The sequence below is a fragment of the Hemitrygon akajei genome, chromosome 12 (assembly GCF_048418815.1).
Source record: "Hemitrygon akajei chromosome 12, sHemAka1.3, whole genome shotgun sequence".
In the NCBI taxonomy this organism is placed as follows: Eukaryota; Metazoa; Chordata; class Chondrichthyes; order Myliobatiformes; family Dasyatidae; genus Hemitrygon; species Hemitrygon akajei.
The window spans coordinates 69,118,513-69,139,793 of record NC_133135.1 but is presented as its reverse complement, the minus strand read 5'-3'; the positions used below and the strand labels follow the sequence as shown (position 1 = coordinate 69,139,793).

The 21,281-nt window shown below is 42.1% G+C and overlaps 1 protein-coding gene across 1 annotated transcript in view; it reads left to right on the top strand.

Moving 5' to 3' along the window:
- fndc7rs1 (fibronectin type III domain containing 7, related sequence 1) overlaps positions 1 to 21,281 on the top strand; it is a 157,518-nt gene that overhangs the window by 78,779 nt on the left and 57,458 nt on the right. Inside the window, exons 26-40 of the mRNA XM_073062451.1 lie at positions 477 to 731; positions 4,581 to 4,841; positions 7,180 to 7,440; positions 7,702 to 7,962; positions 8,350 to 8,610; positions 8,726 to 8,980; positions 9,175 to 9,435; positions 10,086 to 10,346; positions 10,834 to 11,088; positions 15,342 to 15,602; positions 16,849 to 17,109; positions 18,572 to 18,832; positions 19,030 to 19,290; positions 19,406 to 19,660; positions 19,855 to 20,115. Coding sequence (XP_072918552.1) covers positions 477 to 731; positions 4,581 to 4,841; positions 7,180 to 7,440; positions 7,702 to 7,962; positions 8,350 to 8,610; positions 8,726 to 8,980; positions 9,175 to 9,435; positions 10,086 to 10,346; positions 10,834 to 11,088; positions 15,342 to 15,602; positions 16,849 to 17,109; positions 18,572 to 18,832; positions 19,030 to 19,290; positions 19,406 to 19,660; positions 19,855 to 20,115 — 3,891 coding nt within the window. The remainder of the gene's footprint in view (positions 1 to 476; positions 732 to 4,580; positions 4,842 to 7,179; positions 7,441 to 7,701; positions 7,963 to 8,349; positions 8,611 to 8,725; positions 8,981 to 9,174; positions 9,436 to 10,085; positions 10,347 to 10,833; positions 11,089 to 15,341; positions 15,603 to 16,848; positions 17,110 to 18,571; positions 18,833 to 19,029; positions 19,291 to 19,405; positions 19,661 to 19,854; positions 20,116 to 21,281) is intronic.

The window sequence follows — 21,281 nt, the reverse complement described above, 5'->3', positions numbered from 1 at the left end:
CTAATGTTTGTCCAAATCACAGATCCAATTAGACAATCAATTGATTTAGAATATTGACAAGCAGTATGAAGGCCAATGTGTTTTGATATGTATATTTCCTGACTGAGCCAATGATTTTCTGAATGGCCCAAACATAAATTACAGTCTTCAATGACTTGAGTGACTCTGAATAGGAATCTAGTAGCAGCAATGCCATTCAGGTCTCTCCTTGGCTAATTACTTTGTGAGTTCACTAATCACCTCTGTTTCTAACTACACTGATGATGTCTATTTCCAGCATTTTATTTCAGTTTCCCAGCAACTGCAGTTTTTGCTTTTCTAAATCATTCAATGATTGACAAGATCCAACTAATCAGCAGAATAGACTCAAGAGGCTGACGGGTTCACTCCTCTCCTAATGTTGTATTTTTACCATTGAAACACCGCACTGATATCACTAATTCATAATGTTATTTCTCTCTCCTCCTGTCCTGAAGCCCCTTGCCCCCCTCAGAACGTACAAGCTGATTGTGCCGGTGTCACTGCCTTTGTAACGTGGGAGCCGAGTAACCTCACATTGTGGTACACCGCTACGGCAGAGGGCAGCGATGGACACACGGCCACCTGTACCACACCCGAAGCAAACTGTCTCATCCCAGATCTTCACTGCAGCCAAACATACCACATCTCTGTCCTCGCATTGGGTGAAACCTGCAGCAGCCTCCGGAGCTCCAGTTCTGAAATTCAAACAGGTGATATAAAAATAAAATATTCCCCTTTATATAAAACTTCTCATCTACTCAGGAGTATCTTCAAGATCGAGAGATAAGTTTGATGTGCATTCAGTTTACTCACAATAACTCTTGAGAGTAGCATAAATTGGCAAGGTGACTACAGTGCTCATGGTTAAAGGTGAATTGTAGTCAGGGCAGTTTCTCCAAGAAATGCTCAAAGAACTACTGACCAGAATAGACAAGATCACATTGGCCTCACTGGAAGTACAGCTCATGGACAAGGATCTCTCACTCTTATTAAACTATCATTTGGGATTACATGACAGCAGGCAGCTAGTAACCTGAAGAGAGTGGAAAGGTTGGCTGACCTTTGGTTATTCTACGTGGGCTACACTTAAATTTTTGATGTGAAACCAAGCCAAAGTATTAATTTGGATTTAATAATTTGCAAATAATTGTGACTACCATTACTGGAGTGAACTGGGTAAAGTGAGCACCAAGCTCATTCTGACCTATTGTCCAATTAAATTGGATCCCAATAGAGAAATCTCTAATATTTGTAGGGATTGTCAGAGCAGGACTACTTCTCTGACCTGAGGACCTGAAAATCTAAGCTCAGTCTTTCTGCCATCCTGGCTATATCCCAACCCTTTCTAGAAAGGTAAGGGCCTCAGAAATCTATATTCCTTCAGGCCTGATAGCTTCCCATAGACTTCCTCTTTGTGGCTGGAATCATGGGCATAAAGCAGAAAACTGGATCAAACGGCTCAAGAGGACTACCAGGTGGCCGGTTGGTGAATTCTAGGGGCCTCCTTTTTGTGTCTGTTACAGTGGACATAGGTCTGAATGATAATATCTTCTTTGAGGCCCTCCATTGGCTGGGGTCAACCATGGATGTTGCATCTCAGGTGTCTATGTGATACACAAGCCTACCCATGTAGGAGGCTCCCCCTCTCTACACAACTGTTGAATCCAAAGGAATGACAAAGACCAGTGGCATCACAAGAGTTGCCAGTCAGCATTGAGTTCAACATAGGACTGCCTTCGGGACTCCAGCTCCAGAATTTTCCTCAGGGATTACTCCCAAAGACTTCCCAATCAGTGGGTATAGCTGCAAAACAGCAGAGGTTTGAGATCAGAGGTTTTCTTCTCCTAAATTAGCCACTAACCGCAGCTGGCGAGCCTCATTTACCCAAATGACTAGTTTTAAGGTGCCAGTAGCCCACCTTTGCCCCTTCTCCTGTCAGTAGAAATGGTTCTGCCGGGCTTAGTAGCTATGCCACAAGTGAAGGCCAGAGGCTGGACCTGGTTGACGGAGGCTATTTGTAATGCATGCCTTTGGGAGCATTGAATAGTTAGTGGGAGCTTATCCCCCACTATTACAAACTTAAGGAACAAATAATATCCTCAGGACATGTGAAAAGCATGCAAATAATGAAACATTTAGGTGCTGTTTTACTTGGGTCAACTAACAGTGAAATTAAAAGGATTTACAAAACACTCTATCTTCCAGCAGTATCACGAAACTCATCCAATTATCTTGAAGTGCTCTGTAAAGATTGGAGCCAAAACTAATCTGGTATACAGAATGTCTGTCCTGCCAACATAAATAAACATTTGTCCACCTCTTCTCCAGAGCACTATCTTAGCCAGAGTTCCACAACGGCCCTATCTGGGTTTGCAGCTCTATCAGGATTGCAGCTCTATGGTTCACTGATTTCATAAACCAGCTAGAACATAGTGTGGTGAACTACATATACCTGTCTGGACTGCTCCTGTGGCTCCTCCCACTGACCCCTGCTGACTGCTCCTGTGGCTCCTCCCACAGACCCCCTGCTGACTGCTCCTGTGGCTCCTCCCACAGACCCCCGCTGACTGCTCCTGTGGCTCCTCCCACAGACCCCTGTCTGGACTGCTCCTGTGGCTCCTCCCACAGACCCCCTGCTGACTGCTCCTGTGGCTCCTCCCACAGACCCCTGCTGACTCCTCCTGTGGCTCCTCCCACAGACCCCTGTATAAAGGTGATTGAGGCCTGATGCCCGGCCTCATTCTCCAGGATGTAGTGTTGTTCATTCTTCCAGTCAATAAAAGCCGATACCTCGCTTCTTACGTCTCAGAGTGAGTTATTGATGGTGCATCACATAGCAACTTCACTACACGCACTGAAATCTTACCATGACCTAAAGATAAAGATAATATATGCATACCTAGCATTATTGATTCAAATATCCCACATTCAGGGCTCTCACGACCAGACTATGTAACAGTTTCTTCCTTCAAGCTATCAGACTTCTCAATACCCAAAGCCTGGACTGACACCTTGCCCTATTCTCCTGTTTATTATTTATTGTAATGCCTGCACTGTTTTGTGCACTTTATGCAGTCCTGGGTAGGTCTTAGTGTAGTTGTTGTGTGTTTTTCTTTCTCTGTGTTGTTTTGTACATAGTTCAGTCTAGTTTTTGTACTGTGTCATGTAGCACCATGGTCCTGAAAAACGTTGTCTCATTTTTACTATGCACTGTACCAGCAGTTATGGCCGAAATGACAATAAGAAGTGACTTGACTTGACTTGACAGAGATTGAGCATTTAAACCGGCAGTTGGCGGCCCTAATGCTGTAGAGCCAGAGTGGATCAAAGTCAGAAACAGATTTACTGTCGCAAATATATGTGATGTGAAATTTGTTGTTTTGCAGAAGCAGTGCAGTGCAAAGACAGAAAAATTACTGTAAATTACAAAGTTAAATAGTGCAACGCTAAAGGATTACAGAGGAGTGTTGATGTGTTCATGGGCCATTCTGAGATCTGATGGTGATGGCAAGAAGCTGTCTCTGAGTCTGAGTGTGGCTTTTCAGGCATCTGCACTGCCTCCCCAATGGTCATAAGGAGAAGAGGGCATGTCCTACGTGAAGAGGGTCCCTGGTGATGAATGCTACCTTCTTGAGGTACCACCTCATGAAAGCAACCTCAATAGTGAGGAGTCTTGTGCCCATGATGGAGCTGGCCGAGTCTACAACTCTCTGCAGCCTGTTGTGATCCTGTGCATTGTAGTGTCCATACGGATATTGTAATGTCCATACTGTGAAGCAACTAGTCAGAATGCTCTCCACTATACATTTACAGGCATTTACAAAAGTCTTTGGCAACAAATTGAATCTCTTCAAATGTCCAGCTCAGTAGACCACGGTCATGCTTTCTTTGTGATTGTATCGATGTGTTGGGCCCAGGATGGATCCTCTGAGATGTCAACATTCAGAGACATGAATCTACTCACCCTCTTCACAGCTGATCCTTCAATGAGAACCAGTATATGTTCTCCCAAACTCCCCATCCTGAGGAGCACAATCAGTTACTTGGTCTTTGTGACATTGAGTGTGAGGTTGTTGTTATGACACCACACAACCAGCCGATCTATCTGTTTCCTATTTGCCTCCTTGTTGACATCTGAGATTCCATCAAGAACAGTGGTGGTATTAGCAAATTTATAAATGGCATTTGAGCTGTGCTTAGCCACACAGTTATGAATGTGGAAAGAGTAGAGCCATGGGCTAAGCATTCATTGTTGAGGTGTTGCTGTGTTGATTGTCATTGAGGAGATAATACTACTGATCAGCAATGCCTGTGGTTTCCTGATAACGAACTCGAGAGCCAACTGCAGAGAGAGATGCAGGGGTCCGACTTCAAAGCTTGATGTTTAGGACTAAGGGAATGCTAGTGTTGAAATCTATCAACATGTAATCAATAAACAGCAGCCTGATATGTTTTGAGGTTCTGTAAATCATCTTAAATAGCAGGATTGATAGTAGAAAGGAATGATTTTACATATTTTTCTCCAGTCACTTTTACTGTTTGTATTTCCTTTTCTCCAGCATCATGCGCCCCAGATGAAATTGTTGCCAAAGTGGATTGTAACTCCAATAGAGTGGTGGTGTTGTGGGGTAGGGCTAACGCAGCAATCTCATTCGATGTGACTGCTGAGGGAAGTGATGGACATATACACTCACACAACACCACAGAGACACGCCATGAAATGCTGGATTTACACTGCGGACAGTCCTATAACATAACCGTAACGACACTGAGTTACGGACGGCATGGCATTTCGAGTACTTCCGTCCAAATACAAACTGGTAAAGTAATTAATCATTTAGTTACATCTACTGAGGAAATAGTTTTACCTTGTTTGTTTATACAATTGCATAATAATAAATATTCCTCTCTGCTTTCTAAATAGCACCCTGTATTCCTGAGAATCTAACGGCTGAGCTTAATTGTGACTTGAACACAATATCCTTCTGGTGGGATGAGACTGCTGGAGCAAAATTATACACTGTGACTGTTCGAGATAGTCAAAGAGTTATGGCTTTATTCAACACAAGTGATACAAGGGCTCAAATCCAGGACCTGCAGTGTGGTGACTATTATACAATCTCAGTTCTAGCAACAGATGACATCTGCAGGAGGCCCCAGACTGCAGTGGTGAACGTACATTCAGGTATCTTTCAATTTGATGTAACCTATTAGCATGGGAACCCTTGTATCCTGCAGAGAATATGCACAAGTCATTGCTTTTTTCATGTTAATTACTCTCTTGATAAATGGATTTTGGATGAAGTTATCATTGTCCTTCTTAGTCTTTTTGTTGCTGGTGTCTCTGACCTGGCAAAGTCAAGGTCATACATTGTTTGTAGCTTCAGAAGCATTTTGTCCGCATTGCAGAAGGCAAATCAAAGTTTCTCTGTATCAAAGTTTAAAGGCCACAATATTCCAGCAATTATCTGTTCCAGCAAGGATCGAACAAGACTATTCGATCTTATAGAGTGGATGTTGGAGGCAGGTGTCTGAAACAGGTGATCCTTTATACCTGCACACGGAATAGGGAAAAGTATTACTTATAAACCCACTGCGTGATACATCTCCCTTGTGTCCAGTAAAAGCTGGTATGCAAAAGATACAGCTGAATCTTCAAGCTGGAGGATCCACATTCAGGTTGGGCACCCCTTATCTGAAATACCAAAACCTGAAAGCCTCGGAAATCTGAAATTTCTTTGAGTACTGACATGATGTCACAAATGGAAAATTCCACAAGGTGCTGGGAACATTCCCAGGCACATGAACTGTCCTCAGATACATAATGGACAGAAGTTAATGAAAAATCAAAAAACTCTGCATAGAGCAGAAAATGAAGATCTCAATTGTGTATTGAAAGAGTGGATGGAGTGAACATATGCCGCTTAATGTATGCTGATCATGAAACAAGCAAAGGTCTATCATGATGAACTGAAACAAAGGTAGTTGTGAATATTTAGCAGGCTGGTTGCACAGATTTAAGAAAAGGTGCAGCATTAAATTTTTTAAGATTTTGGTCTTAAAGCATCTGTTGATCATGAAGCAACAAACTCATTGATGAGTTTGCCAAGATCCCCACTGATGAAAATCAAACACACTGAACGGCTGCATCAGTATATAAGCGTGATGAGCAAGTGTAAGACAAAGTCTGTTTACAGGTAGCACATAAATTCAGAGTCAGAAATGATGGTGATGCCAAACACACTGACTGTCCACCTAGGCAGCCATGGTATTGATAGCTTGCCTTTCTGATTGTTCAATGTACACATTATTGTTTCATGCACAAAATTATTAAAAACAGATTAGATTCATAGGAAAATACAGTATAGAAACAGGACCTTTGACCCATCTAGTCCATGCAGAACCTTTTAAACTGCCTAGTCCCATCAACCTGCACCCAGACCATAGTCCTCTATAACCCTGCCATCCATGTACCAATACAAACTTATTTTAACATGCAAAACTTCTTCCAGGGTGCATGTATAAGCAGCATATACAATGTAAATGGATTTCTTGCCTAGTCTTGTGTCCCATTGATGCAAATATTGCAAAATATGAAGTCCAAACCCTTTTGGGCTCCAAGTATTTTGGATAAGCGGTGCTCAACCTATATGCTAAAATTAGATGCACTTGGACTTCTGAAATATTTTCTGAAGGCTTTAACTTTGTTCATAACTGACATCTAGATTGCCACATTCTTTGCGCCAGATGCAAATACTCATTTATTTGGCATGGAGGTTTGCCCTTCAGGGATCAAAGACTTGCCCCTCTCTTTATCCCCCCCCCACCCCCATATCTGTATGCATCATCTGCAGAGATGGCTAGTTCATCTTGGCAATTGGTAATCCCTGTTTATTATCTTAAAATAACACATTTTCAAGCACATCAGGAACTTCTATAGTTTGTTCTGATGCTCAGGATGCCAACAAGACAATCACTTCTTACGGCTATTATGATAGAGAAATAGATCAGCTCTACTTTTAAGGAGATTACATGTGCAATTACATGTACATCAGATTTGTTTTAATCCCCATTCACTTTGCACTAGTGACAAGTACCAGTGTAATTCACTTGCACGTCTTTTTGATCCTCTTGTCTGACATCCTTTTTAATTTTCAGTCCCTTGTGAGCCACAGAATGTCACAGTACAACTGGATTGTAACCTCAATACAGCTCTGGTTCTGTGGGACCACAGTAAAGGAGCACTGTCGTACACTGCCGTTGCGGAAGGAGCTGATGGGAGCATCGTGTCGTGCAGAACGTCAGAAGCATCATGTGGAATACCCCTGTTACTCTGCGGCCAGTTATATTCTGTGTATGTTGTAGCATCTGACAGCAATTGTAACCATTCACTGAGCTCTGCGGTTGAAATTCAAGCAGGTAACTAATTAATGATATGGTATATACTAGTATGAAACAAGCTTACAGCATGTTTGATTGCTTGTCATGCATTTCCGTGCAATCATTTATATTCTTTCATTCAGCTTGTAATCTCAATCCGTGCTAGGCATTTTGATGCTTTATAAGAATTTTTAGAATTTATTGTGGGAGTTTTTTCAATATTATTTTATATTTACCCATGTCTGGAATTTACATACAAATTGACTGCCTTTACTTATTTTATTTGCTTGATTTCCTCAGCTCCCTGCAGTCCCCAGAATGTAAGTGCTCACTTGGACTGTGCAACACACGCAGCGTCAGTTTGGTGGGAGGAGAGTGAGGGGGCAGTGGTCTACACTGCCATGGCAGAAGGAATGGAAGGAGACAAGTATGCATGCAATGCAACAGAAGCAAACTGTGAGATCGCAGGCCTCCCATGTGGCCAGACGTACAATATAACTGTGTTAGCGATGGACGAGAATTGCACCAGTTTACTGAGTCCAGCTTTTAATATTGAGACAGGTAAACTTATGACAACCTTTTTACTTAACATAACAAAAGCCTCTTTATTTCACTCGCTAAGAAAATGCAGGAATAAATCGAAATGGCACGTCATCATTAAGGCTCTACATCAAATATATTCGCAATTACTATAGTTAGTTATTATTATTATAGGCTTCATCATCAATCGTATCAAAAGCTGACCGCTGCTCTGAAAAACTGATTATGCAGTTATTTTCCTTTCATTCCCAACTATCAATTTGAGACCTTTTAATGTAAAGATAAAATGCAAATTCACAATCCTGTTTGTTTGTAAGATATGGACATACAAACGTCTGTATTTATACAGGAATACATTGATAATAAATTACTAATTTGAGTATAAAACTATGATTATTGTTTCTACAGTACCCTGTATCCCACAGAACGTGGTAGCTCACATCAACTGCGAGAACAACACTGTCTCAGTGTTCTGGGATGCCAGCAATGGCTCAGAGTCATACCATGTAACAGCACAAGGGACCAATGGCCACTGGGCCTCCTGCAATACAACAGGCACTGAATGTGAGGTCTCCGACGTGTATTGTGGACTGTATTACTATGTAACTGTACAGGCAGTCCGCATGGAGTGTAACAGCTCACAAAGCTCGGCCCTGGCGGTTAAAACAGGTAATTCTAGTCAGAACTGTATATTAAAATTCTGCAGATATTCTCTTTCACATCTTACTGTTATGTGGCTGAATATTTCTGCAACAGGTTCAGGTTATGCTTTTTCTTCTTGCAGTACCGTGTGTTCCCCAGAATGTCAACGCTTACACGCACTGTGAGGCTGGATTTCTGTCGGTCTCCTGGGAGTTCAGTGAAGGCGCATCATCATACATTGCCACTGCAGACGGAGGCGACGTGCAGCAATGCAGCGCCAACGACACGCTGTGTGACATCACTGACCTGTCCTGTGGAGAGACCTACACTGTCACAGTCCTTGCGCACGATGACACCTGTGACTCTGCTGAAAGCCCTTCCATCACAACGAGAACAGGTAACTGCAGAGTCGTCCAACTTCTGAATCGCTGATTTCTCCATCAGTCACACTAACTGATTTCTGATCTGGCAAAAACTCTGTTTTCCTGAAAAAGCTCTCCTGTATCTTTGCAAGCAATTACCAAAACCAGTCCTTCAAGTTAGCTGTTGGTGTACATCCGCTACTCATTTGATCTCCTTGTTCTCTTCTAGTTTCCTGCATCCCACAGAACCTGGATGTCCATCTAGACTGTGACACAAACGATGCTTCAGTATTGTGGAGCCACACTAAAGGTGCAGTCTCCTACTCGGCAACAGCGGAAGGAAGTGATGGGCACCCAGTTTCCTGTGAGACGGCCAATACCGAATGTCAGATAACCAACCTACACTGTGGACAGGTGTATAACTTAACTGTGACAGCACTGGACGGTGTGTGTGACACCTCACAAAGCTCTCAGTTTGAATTTATCACTGGTATGTCTTTCTACTTCTATATTCATCATAATTCTAAACTGCGCGGTCTGTTTGCCACAAAAATATTAATTCACAGTGTACTGTACATTCTACAATGTACAAATATTCCAATGCACTTAATTGGGACTAGAATTTTATTAGCAAATCTATGACTTGTAGTGTCAAATTATTCTAAGTGACACTTAGATACCTAACTTTAAATTAGATCGACATTAACAATCTAACATTTCTGCTATGTCCTAATAAATCTTTCTTTTCATTGAAAACATAGAAATATTGACAGATTTTGTGCAGGAAAAGGCCCTGAAGCCTACCAGCTCTACTCCAACCACCATGCCAAATTAAATTAACCTTATCTGTCTGCACATGGTCCCCTGTTCCCTGCCTGTGAACATGCTGTTTAACTATGTCAAAAGACTTAATAAGTCCAGAAATATTGTATTGATTTTTCTCTTACTTTCACTTTTCTATAGTAATGGTATTAAAAGGGCATGTTTTTCTTTTTGTAAATACATGGTGACTGTCATCTGAGAACTCTGTATTCAAGATTGTTTGTCAAGATTGGCAATATAACCTGGACCTCCTTCAGAGAAAAAGTAGTTGCAATATCTTACCCAGTCATAATTCCTTTGTGTTTCTGTAATTTGCAGCACCTTGTGCACCCGAACACACTTCCACCAGTCTGGACTGTGACACCAAGAGTACGTCAGTGACCTGGGCGAAGGCTGAGGGTGCCTTGTGGTACATTACAACAGCAGAAGGACAAGATGGACACGTTTCACTGTGTAACACAACAGAGACGAGCTGTAACTTTGTGGACCTGCACTGCAGTCAGATATATTCAATAACTATAACAGCAGTGGACAGTTACTGTCAGAGTGTAAATACCTCTATTGTTGAAACTGAAACAGGTAAAAATCTGAAGGCATTTATGAGGCATGGGAAATGTTAATCTAGTGCAATAATATTTCATTTTCTGAGAATTGTGTTCCAGGAGAGCCACACTGGTAATTTTGGTGTTTATGTTTGCTTTTAGTTCTTAATGTTAATATGATTTTAAAAAAATAAAAAGGATGCACTATTCTCAAGGTTTCCATGCAGCTTTTAACATCTTATAAAGGTAGTTATAAATTTCTATTTGTAGAGTGAAGATGTTTCCCTCTTCTTTCCTCTTGCTGTGAGACCATTTCCCTTGTGTTTTAAAAATAAAATCGTAAATTATGTTCTGAAGATTCTGTGTCTCTGAACGGGAAGCTGGTTACTGCGTCACTTCCCAGGATATTTTCTACATTTGACTTTTTTCTTGCTGACTTTGATATTGAAAGAAACCATTGAAAGTGCACTTCTATCATTTATTAGTGACCCATTTGTTCTTTTCTCTCTCCTCCTGTCCTGAAGCCCCTTGCCCCCCTCAGAACGTACAAGCTGATGGTGCCGGTGTTACTGCCTTTGTAACGTGGGAGCCGAGTAACCTCACATTGTGGTACACCGCTACGGCAGAGGGCAGCGATGGACACACGGCCACCTGTACCACACCCGAAGCAAACTGTGTCATCCCACATCTTCACTGCAGCCAAGCATACAACATCTCTGTCCTCGCATTCGGTGAAACCTGTAGCAGCCTCCGGAGCTCCCACTACGAAATTCATACAGGTAAATTAGAAAAAAGCCAGCCAGCGGTGTAGTGGTATCAGCACCGAACTTGGAAGCCAAGGGTACCGGGTTCGAATCTCGCCAGCTCCTTGCACGCTCTCCAGCTGTGCTGGGTTGAGTGTTGAGGCAGCATCCTGGCCTCGTAAAAAACAGACAAATGCTAAGGAAATGGCATAAAAAATGCCACCCAATGCACCACAACAGCCAAAGAGGAACAACAAAAACAAATCAGAAAAAGATTATCTGTTTCTATTACAGTTTTCATAGTTGTATGTTTATTATTTATTTAAAAAGTCACTGGCAAGACCAACATTTATCAGTTCCTCCCAATTTCATTTGGGTAGGTGCTCTTGAATTCCCTTTTCAAACCATTTTCTTTTCTCTGCTGAAAGCACTCCTACGGTAATATTCAGCAGGGGTTCCAAAATATTAACTCAGCAATGAAGAAAAAGCATTTTCATGGTCAGGATGTTGTGTGAATTGAAGAGGAACTGAGAGTTGTTGGTACACATTGCAGCCTCAGAGTGAACTTGTGATAGAGAATGTGAATGTTTATGATGAGGGATGGGATGCCATTCAGGTAGATTGCATTGTACTAGATGGCATCAGCCTTGAAAGCTGTTGTTGTTGCCAGGCAGTACAGAGGGAGCCTTCAGTTCATCACTCATTTCTTGTAGACGGTGGTTGCTAGATGTAAAGTGAAAGCGATGTTTGCTATAGTTGGTGAGTCCAGGGCATGATCTCAGAATAGAAGGATGTCCATTTAGAACAGAGATAGGGAGGAATTTCTTTCACCTGAGGGTAGGGAACCTATGGAATTCATTGCTATAGATGTCCTGGAGGCCAGGTCATTGAGTATATTTAAAGCAGAGGTTGATTGGTTCTTGATTAGTCAGGGCATCAAAGGTTACAGGGAGAAGGCAGAAGAATGAAATTGAAAGGGATAATAAATCAGCAACATTGGAATGGCAGAGCAAATGATGGGCCAAATAGTGCAATTCTGCTCCGATGTCTTATGGTCTCATATGAAGTATCCAGCGTCCAACGTGCTCTTTTCTCCACAACATTCATATGGATGGTCCTGTTGAGTTTCTGGCCAGAGGTGACCACAGCATTTTGGTGGTTTGCTTTCAGTGAGGGTAATGCCATTGATCAGGGGAGATGGTTAGATTACATCCTTTTAGAGAATATCTCGGCATTACACTTGTGTTTTGCAAATGTTGCTTTCTGTTTATCAGTCTATAACTAAAAGTTATCCAGGCTTACTGCATGCAGTTACCATAGAACCATAGAACATTACTGCACAGAAACAGGCCTTTTGGCCCTTCTTGGCTGTGCTGAACCACTTTTCTGTTAGTCCCACTGACCTGCACCTGGCCCATAACCCTCCATACACCTCTCATCCATGTACCTGTCCAAGTTTTTCTCATATGTTAAAAGTGAGCCGCATTTACAACTTCATCTGGCAGCTCATTCCACACTCCCACCACTCTCTGTGTGAAGAAGCCCCCTATAATGTTCCCTTTAAACTTTTCCCCCTTCACCCTTAACCCATGTCCTCTGGTTTTTTTTCTCCCCTAGCCTCAGTGGAAAAAGCCTGCTTGCATTCACTCTATCTATACCCATCATAATTTTATATACCTCTATCAAGTCTCCCCTCATTCTTCCACGCTCCAGGGAATAAAGTCCTAACCTATTCAACCTTTCTCTGTAACTCAGTTTCTCAAGTCTCGCAATTTGTACGCAAATTGTTCACAAGTTGTATGCAATTCACTTTTCTGAGAGATAGAGATGAGATTGAACATCGTGCATTTCCTAGCAAATATCCCGATTTCTAACCCTATGATGGAAGGATGGTCATTGATGAGGCACCTGAAGATAGTTAAACCTAGAACATTGTCCTGAGGTCCTGCAGAAGAGCTCGAGAAAGGTGTAATGACTTCCACCAGCCACAAACTCCCTTTGGTCAAATATAACTCCATTCATGAGAGAGCTTCACCTTGATCCCAATGGAATTTAGTTTTAACAGGAATGCTTAAGACCACTTTGAGCATTTTGCATCATTAAAGAGGCTGGTTTTGAAGTTTAGTAATTGAGGGTAATAAGCCAATGAGTTGCAAAGTTACTCACGTCAGAGTCCCAAACAACAACAGGATTTGTGCAACACTTTTAGCATTTACAGTTACTGGCTGAGGAGACGGTAATTATTTGCATTGGACTTGTCCTGCTTTTGTGCACTTGCAGATCAAAGGAATTTTATGCTTGGATGCAAAGATTTCATTGTTGTCACTCTCCTAGGCCATATTGGCTATTTGTGCACTGAGTTCTGAAGCATGTTTTCTACCCTAGAGCTGTGATGTTGTCAACCCTTTCCCGGTACTCGCCGCCTTCATGCAGCGTGAATTCAATTTTGCTGAAGGAGGAAGCTGAGATGGATGGCATCTCTTTCTGAATAATGGCTGGAAGTTGCTAAACTTCATCTTTCCGGATATACTAGGCTCTGTCAATATGGAGAAAAAGAATATTCTTGATTTCTCCTCATCTCAATTTTTTAAAAAATTGTCCACTACCATTCAGGACTGGATGTGATTATTCCACAGCTTTGTCCACATCATTTGGGTGTAAGAGCACTTCAGTCTGCTGCACCATTTGTCAGAGACACATGGTTCCAAGCCCACCTTAGCTCCTTTCTGATGACTGGGGCAACCTACCTGTAATCTTGCACTACTCCTCAGTCCACAGGTCACTGTTTTCACCATTGCCCTCTCCTCCTCTTTATACTGGCCATGTCACCTCTCCACCCTCAGTTCTGATGCAGAGTTTCAACCCGAAGCATCAACAATTTCTTTCTTCTCGTAGATGCTGCTCACCCCACTGAGTTCCCCCAGCAGATTCTTTGCTGCTCCAGAATCCAGTGTCTGTAGATTCTTGTGTCTTCGTGGTCCTGCGTGGTGCTTTCACCAGGAAGGTAGCTTAACATAGGTGCTCCTTATGGTTTTCACGGCATGTTCTATTCATTGAACCAGGGTTCGTCCTCAGGGAAAAGTCTATGAGATTACAGATCTGTGTTGATACCCACTTCTCAGCTCCTAGAACTGATGTGAATCATTCTGAAAGAAACACAGAATATGACAGAGAGCATCATCAACTGGATATTGGACATTGTCTCCACAAGGACATTGTAGACCAATTTCAGACAGATGCAACTGCAAAAGAGAGATTGAGTATGAGATTAACTAGTTTATTACTTCATGTCAATGGCTTGACACCCACCACAGCCCCATTTGGCTTTGAGTCAGGGCTGTTGTAGATGACTGTTACGGAACCTCCCACCCTAAGTGCCTCTTCCAAACTTCTCAACATAAAAGAGAATGCTGATCCATGAACTAGGAGAGGAAAGTGAGTGGTAATTAGCAAGACACAACCCAACATCATGAGACCTCATGGACATTGTGTACCTACTTTGATGGCTACACCAGAGTCCTGCCATATCCAATGGCCCACCTGACTGTAGAGTAGGATGCATCCATTAGTGGTAAAGGAGAGCTCTGAAGCAAAGTGCAGAAAGTAAAATTCTACTTCACTTAAAACCCAAGATGTTTGTGAGGAGAACTTTCCAGGGTGCTTTGAGCTGGATATACCTTTGTCATATTCAAACCTGGTGCTTCAGTTTATCCAATATTATTCATATGATGTTTTAGCATAGGAGCTTGACCTAAGAAAATTGCCTGCTGGAATTGCTTGCTGCATGATTGAAGCCATATATAGACGAGACTGCACAAAGACAATTGATTTTCCTACTGGAGACAGTTAGTGATCCAGATAGATAGTTATCGTATTTTAGATGTTTCATATCACCATTCTCAATGACAATTTTTTTTCAAATTCCAGATATTTTAATTGATTACTTTTAGTTGCTGAATGCCACAGTGAGACTCAAGTTCATGTCTCTTCTCATTAGTATGGAACTTAAGACCTCTCTTCTTGTAACAGAACCATGTGTTATATTCACTGTTCATATAGAAAGCACTGAGAGATGAAATATGTGTGGATATGGACCATAACTTAGCCATGTCCCAAGCTAGAACTTCTTCAAATGATTACACAATAATTTATATGAGTTGGCAACATGTGGAATATAAAGGGAACAGATTCACGAGGACTATTTAAGTTCATATAAAACATCAGGAAAGGCCATTTCTTAAAATTTTTCTCACATGAACTTTTTAATGGTAGTATTTCTGTTTCTATAGCACCTTGTGCTCCAGATGAAATCGTTGCCAATGTGGACTGTAACTTCAACAGAGTGGTAGTTTCATGGGGCCGGACTAATGGAGCAGAAGAGTTCGATGTGACTGCTGAGGGAAGTGATGGACATATACTCACACACAACACCACAGAGACACACCATGAAATGCTGGATTTACACTGCGGACAGTCCTATAACATAACCGTAACGACACTGAGTTACGGTCGGCATGGCATTTCGAGTACTTCCGTCCAAATTCAAACTGGTAATACAACTAATCTTTAAATAACATTTAGCAAGGAAATAATTTTATATTATTGTGTATATTTTGGGACAGTAGGAGAAGTTATATTCTAAGAAACACTGTTCATTGCTGAGAATCTAACGACCGAGTTAAGTTCTGATTAAAATGCAGTATCCTCCTGGTCACATGACTGCCAGAGCATTCAAGGCATTTAAAGAGTCATGGCTTTAATACAAGTGATACAAGGGCTCAAATCTAAAACCTGCAGTGTGGTGAATATACAGTTTCTGTTCTAACAAAAGGTAACATCTGCAGGAGATTCCAGAGTGCATGTATATCACTCCCTTCTGTAAAGATGTTTAGAACAGACTAGCCGATGAAGTCTTGTATGAACCTCACAATGTGAGGTTCAATGATTAAGTGTGAACAGCAAACATTTTATGTTATTATTTTATTATGCCTATGTTGAAGGTGTCTTTGAAAGTTAATTTGTTGAACTCATAGTTGTGATTCCACAGATGTAATTCCTCTATTTTTTCATGCCTTTGTCCTAGCATGTGAACTGTAGGAAAGCATTTTTAAACCCCCTTAAATTAAAATATTCCCGCTGGTACAGACAATGCAGCGTTCTGTGTTGCAAAATAATAACATTTTCAAAAGGTTGCTTGGTTATCAATTAAACACCTTATTCCCAAAGTTTAGAGGATACCTTTATGGATTTGTGAGAAAAAAGGAAGGCTGTTTTAATTAAAATGCATTTTTAAAAGCTGTCCCATCCAATGTACTAATGCTTGTATGGGTTGTTTAATTGCTTCAAGTCAGCATGACTGTATGGTTGTATAAAAACAGAAGCATAAGAGGTGTGCGAGATGCTGGATGAAGGAATCGCCTTGGCAGAAAACAGCCTGCATCATTTTATACTTGCACGGTTGAATCAGTAATCATTTTGCTCTGCTTTTGTGTTATCTGGCATGAGGAATTCAGCTCCATTGGAAATTTGTTCATCAATTTCTTTTGACCAGAGATATAAATATTGACTTCAATATAATGTCAGCAATGATGAGTTTGAGAAATAAGGAATGAAAATAATTAAATTTATTCAGTCAGTGCTAAAGTAAGTAAGTAAATATCCGTTCACATATTTAGTGAAGCATCTAATGATGATGCATCAGAGCCCATAGATCTTAAAGTAAATACATATTTGGTAAATTCACAATGATGGTTGACCCCTGGTCTTACATCCCTTAACTTCCAATCCTATTTTCAGTCCCTTGTGAGCCACAGAATGTCACAGTACAACTGGATTGTAACCTCAATACAGCTCTGGTTCTGTGGGACCACAGTAAAGGAGCACTGTCGTACACTGCCGTTGCGGAAGGAGCTGATGGGAGCATCGTGTCATGTGGAACGTCAGAAGCATCATGTGGAATACCCGTGTTACTCTGTGGCCAGTTATATTCTGTGTATGTTGTAGCCTCTGACAAGACTTGCAACCATTCTCTGAGTTCAGTGGTTGAAATTCAAACAGGTAATTTATTAACTAATGCTTCATTGTCACAATAAAACTTACAGTGAGATATGCCAACCAGTGTAGATTTTAATGTGTTGACAAAATGATGCTGAAATTAGAATGAACTTTGGTAATAATGTATTTACAATTATTATTTTCCCTAGAAATTTAATATCTCATACCTATTTGTGATAAATTACCTTTGACACTAATCTGCACATCCCTTTGATCTCCATGTCTTCTGTCAATTCAACTTCTCTCTTTTCTGTTTTCAACATAGTTTCTACCCATAGAATATCTCTCTACACAGGCAGCAACAGTTAGTCACTCCTCAGTTGCAAAAAAGCTTTCATTATTTTGTTGATTAAATCCTCTGAAGCACCAATCTACCCATGTTGCTACACTTCCTTTTCAAAAATTCACCTAATTTTCTCCAGCATTCTTTTCTGGGACACCATAACATATCCCTTCGGAAAAGCCATGTGGATTCCATCAAGAAAGTAGGAATTTACACACAGTACATGCAAAATCCAAGAAAAGACTTAGACTCATCAAGCCTCCTGTGGTGAACTACATATACCCGTCTGGACACGCCCCCCCCCCCCCCCCCCCCCGCTGACTGCTCCTGTGGCTCCTCCCACAGACCCCCTGCTGACTGCTCCTGTGGCTCCTCCCACAGACCCCTGCTGACTGCTCCTGTGGCTCCTCCCACAGACCCCTGCTGACTGCTCCTGTGGCTCCTCCCACAGACCCCTGCTGACTGCTCCTGTGGCTCCTCCCACAGACCCCCTGCTGACTGCTCCTGTGGCTCCTCCCACAGACCCCTGCTGACTGCTCCTGTGGCTCCTCCCACAGACCCCTGCTGACTGCTCCTGTGGCTCCTCCCACAGACCCCTGCTGACTCCTCCTGTGGCTCCTCCCACAGACCCCTGCTGACAGCTCCTGTGGCTCCTCCCACAGACCCCTGCTGACTGCTCCTGTGGCTCCTCCCACAGACCCCTGCTGACTGCTCCTGTGGCTCCTCCCACAGACCCCGGTATAAAGGCGATTGGGGACACAGCCCCTGCCCTCAATCTCCAGGATGTTGTGTGGTGGTCACTTGCTGATTGTTCTTTCTTCCAGCCAATTAAAGCCTATATCTCGCCTCACGTCTCCGAGAGTTATTGATGGTGCATCACCTCCCTCACAAACACAAAGGCCAGCACAGTTTAGAAGTAACTATGAAGCACGATAGACTGATTGTTGTTAGTACAACAACAATCTATACAGAACTGGACTTTGTTGAAAGTGATGATTGTTCACAGTAATAACCATACGAGATTTGTTAATGTTACACATCACATCATTCATTCACCAAAACCCTCTCACTGGTAAACAGAAGAAAGGCTTACAAACTGAATGCTATTTTTGATGCACGTACTTCAGCTGAACTGAAGATCGGACGTAGCCTTTATCTATCCTGTTTCTCTCATTCCTTCAGCTCCCTGCAGTCCCCAGAATGTAAGTGCTCACTTGGACTGTGCAACACACACAGCGTCAGTATGGTGGGAGGAGAGTGAGGGGGCAGTGGTCTACACTGCCATTGCAGAAGGAATGGAAGGAGACAAGTACTCATGCAATACAACAGAAGCAAACTGTGAGATCGCAGGCCTCCCATGTGGCCAGACGTACAATATAACTGTGTTAGCGATGGATGAGAATTGCACCAGTTTACCAAGTCAACCATCTGAAATTCAAACAGGTAACATTTTGATTATTCTTTTTTTTGAAAACCAACAGAACAGAATCACTGACAAATAGGAATAATATGAATTAGCATAGATTTATAAAATGGATAGATGTTACGCTAGATATTGGGTACAAAATTACAAACGTTTGTATTTATAAACTTTTAAACCAGCCAAATGTTAATCCATACTCTGCTTCCTCTTTCTACAGTACCCTGTATCCCACAGAACGTGGTAGCTCACATCAACTGCGAGAACAACACTGTCTCAGTGTTCTGGGATGCCAGCAATGGCTCAGAGTCATACCATGTAACAGCACAAGGGACCAATGGCCACTGGGCCTCCTGCAATACAACAGGCACTGAATGTGAGGTCTCCGACGTGTATTGTGGACTGTATTACTATGTAACTGTACAGGCAGTCCGCATGGAGTGTAACAGCTCACAAAGCTCGGCTCTGGCGGTTAAAACAGGTAATTCTAGTCAGAACCGTATATTAAAATTCTGCAGATATTCTCTTTCACATCTTACTGTTATGTGGCTGAATATTTCTGCAACAGGTTCAGGTTATGCTTTTTCTTCTTGCAGTACCGTGTGTTCCCCAGAATGTCAACGCTTACACGCACTGTGAGGCTGGATTTCTGTCGGTCTCCTGGGAGTTCAGTGAAGGCGCATCATCATACATTGCCACTGCAGACGGAGGCGACGTGCAGCAATGCAGCGCCAACGACACGCTGTGTGACATCACTGACCTGTCCTGTGGAGAGACCTACACTGTCACAGTCCTTGCGCACGATGACACCTGTGACTCTGCTGAAAGCCCTTCCGTCACAACGAGAACAGGTAACTGCAGAGTCGTCCAACTTCTGAATCGCTGATTTCTCCATCAGTCACACTAACTGATTTCTGATCTGGCAAAAACTCTGTTTTCCTGAAAAAGCTCTCCTGTATCTTTGCAAGCAATTACCAAAACCAGTCCCTCAAGTTAGCTGTTGGTGTACATCCGCTACTCATTTGATCTCTTTGTTCTCTTCTAGTTTCCTGCATCCCACAGAACCTGGATGTCCATCTAGACTGTGACACAAACGATGCTTCAGTATTGTGGAGCCACACTAAAGGTGCAGTCTCCTACTCGGCAACAGCGGAAGGAAGTGATGGGCACCCAGTTTCCTGTGAGACGGCCAATACCGAATGTCAGATAACCAACCTACACTGTGGACAGGTGTATAACTTAACTGTGACAGCACTGGACGGTGTGTGTGACACCTCACAAAGCTCTCAGTTCGAATTCAACACTGGTAGGTGTCTTGAATTAGATATTATCAATATACCATGTTTCCAATGGTAATTTTAGCTACTTATTTTCTGTTGTAAAATATCTGAGACTCCTTATTGGGACGAGGAGCATGGATATTTAATAGTAACTGGGAAAAGTCATGACTGATAGCAAGATATGAAAAGTAGCAAGTTATGAGGGATATAGATAGGGTAAATGCAAGCAGGCTTTTTCCACTGAGGTTGAGTGGGACTACAACTAGAGGTCATGGGTTAAGGGTGAAAGGTGAGAAGTTTAAGGGGAACATGAGGGGGAACTTTTTCACTCAGAGGGTCATGAGAGTGTGGAATGAGCTGCAGCACTAGTGGTGCATGCGAGCTTGATTTCATCGTTGAAGAGGAGTTTGGATAGTTACATGGAAAGTAGGGATCTAGAGGGCTATTGTCCTAATTGATGAGAGTAGGCAGTTTAAATGGTTTTGGCATGGCCTGAATCTGTGATGTACTTCTCTATGACTCTATAACTCTAAAGCAATTTTAAAATCAAGTTCCACAGAGCAGTTCCCTATTTAGCTGAAGACACAGCGAATACGGAACAAGAAGCTATTATTGTTGCATGTTGCCTAGGTGTGGGGGCTGCTGTCAGAGAGAAAGGTATGCAGAAATGTACAAGAGCCTAAAGCCTGTGAGTGTAATCTGAGATAAGGAAGAAGAAATGTTTTCTGAAGTAGATTGGAGTGAGACTATGGTAGGATTTGAATTAATAATGAATGCATGACTGTAATTTATACTTCACCTGTTATGACCACAGGATAACCCAAAGCAATTTATATACAGTATTCTGGGATATATTTTTGGATGGAAAGACACTGGAGAATAGTGATAACAGGAATTGTGGTGTGGAATTACATGCTGCCCATTGCTTCTAAGGGGACACTTTCTGAAGAGAATTGTTTTTTGTAAAGCATTTTCATTGAAGCAGACATAATCAGTATTCTTACTCGGATTATATTGGTACTGGTTTATTGTTGTCACATATACTGAGATACAGTGAAAAGCTTGTTGATGGTAGGTCAAGTCATTACACCGTGCATTGACATAGAACAAGGTTAAACAGCAACAGAATCTACAACTACAGAGTGCAAGATCATAATGAGGTCAAGAGACTGTATCTTGCAGTCATGTGCAG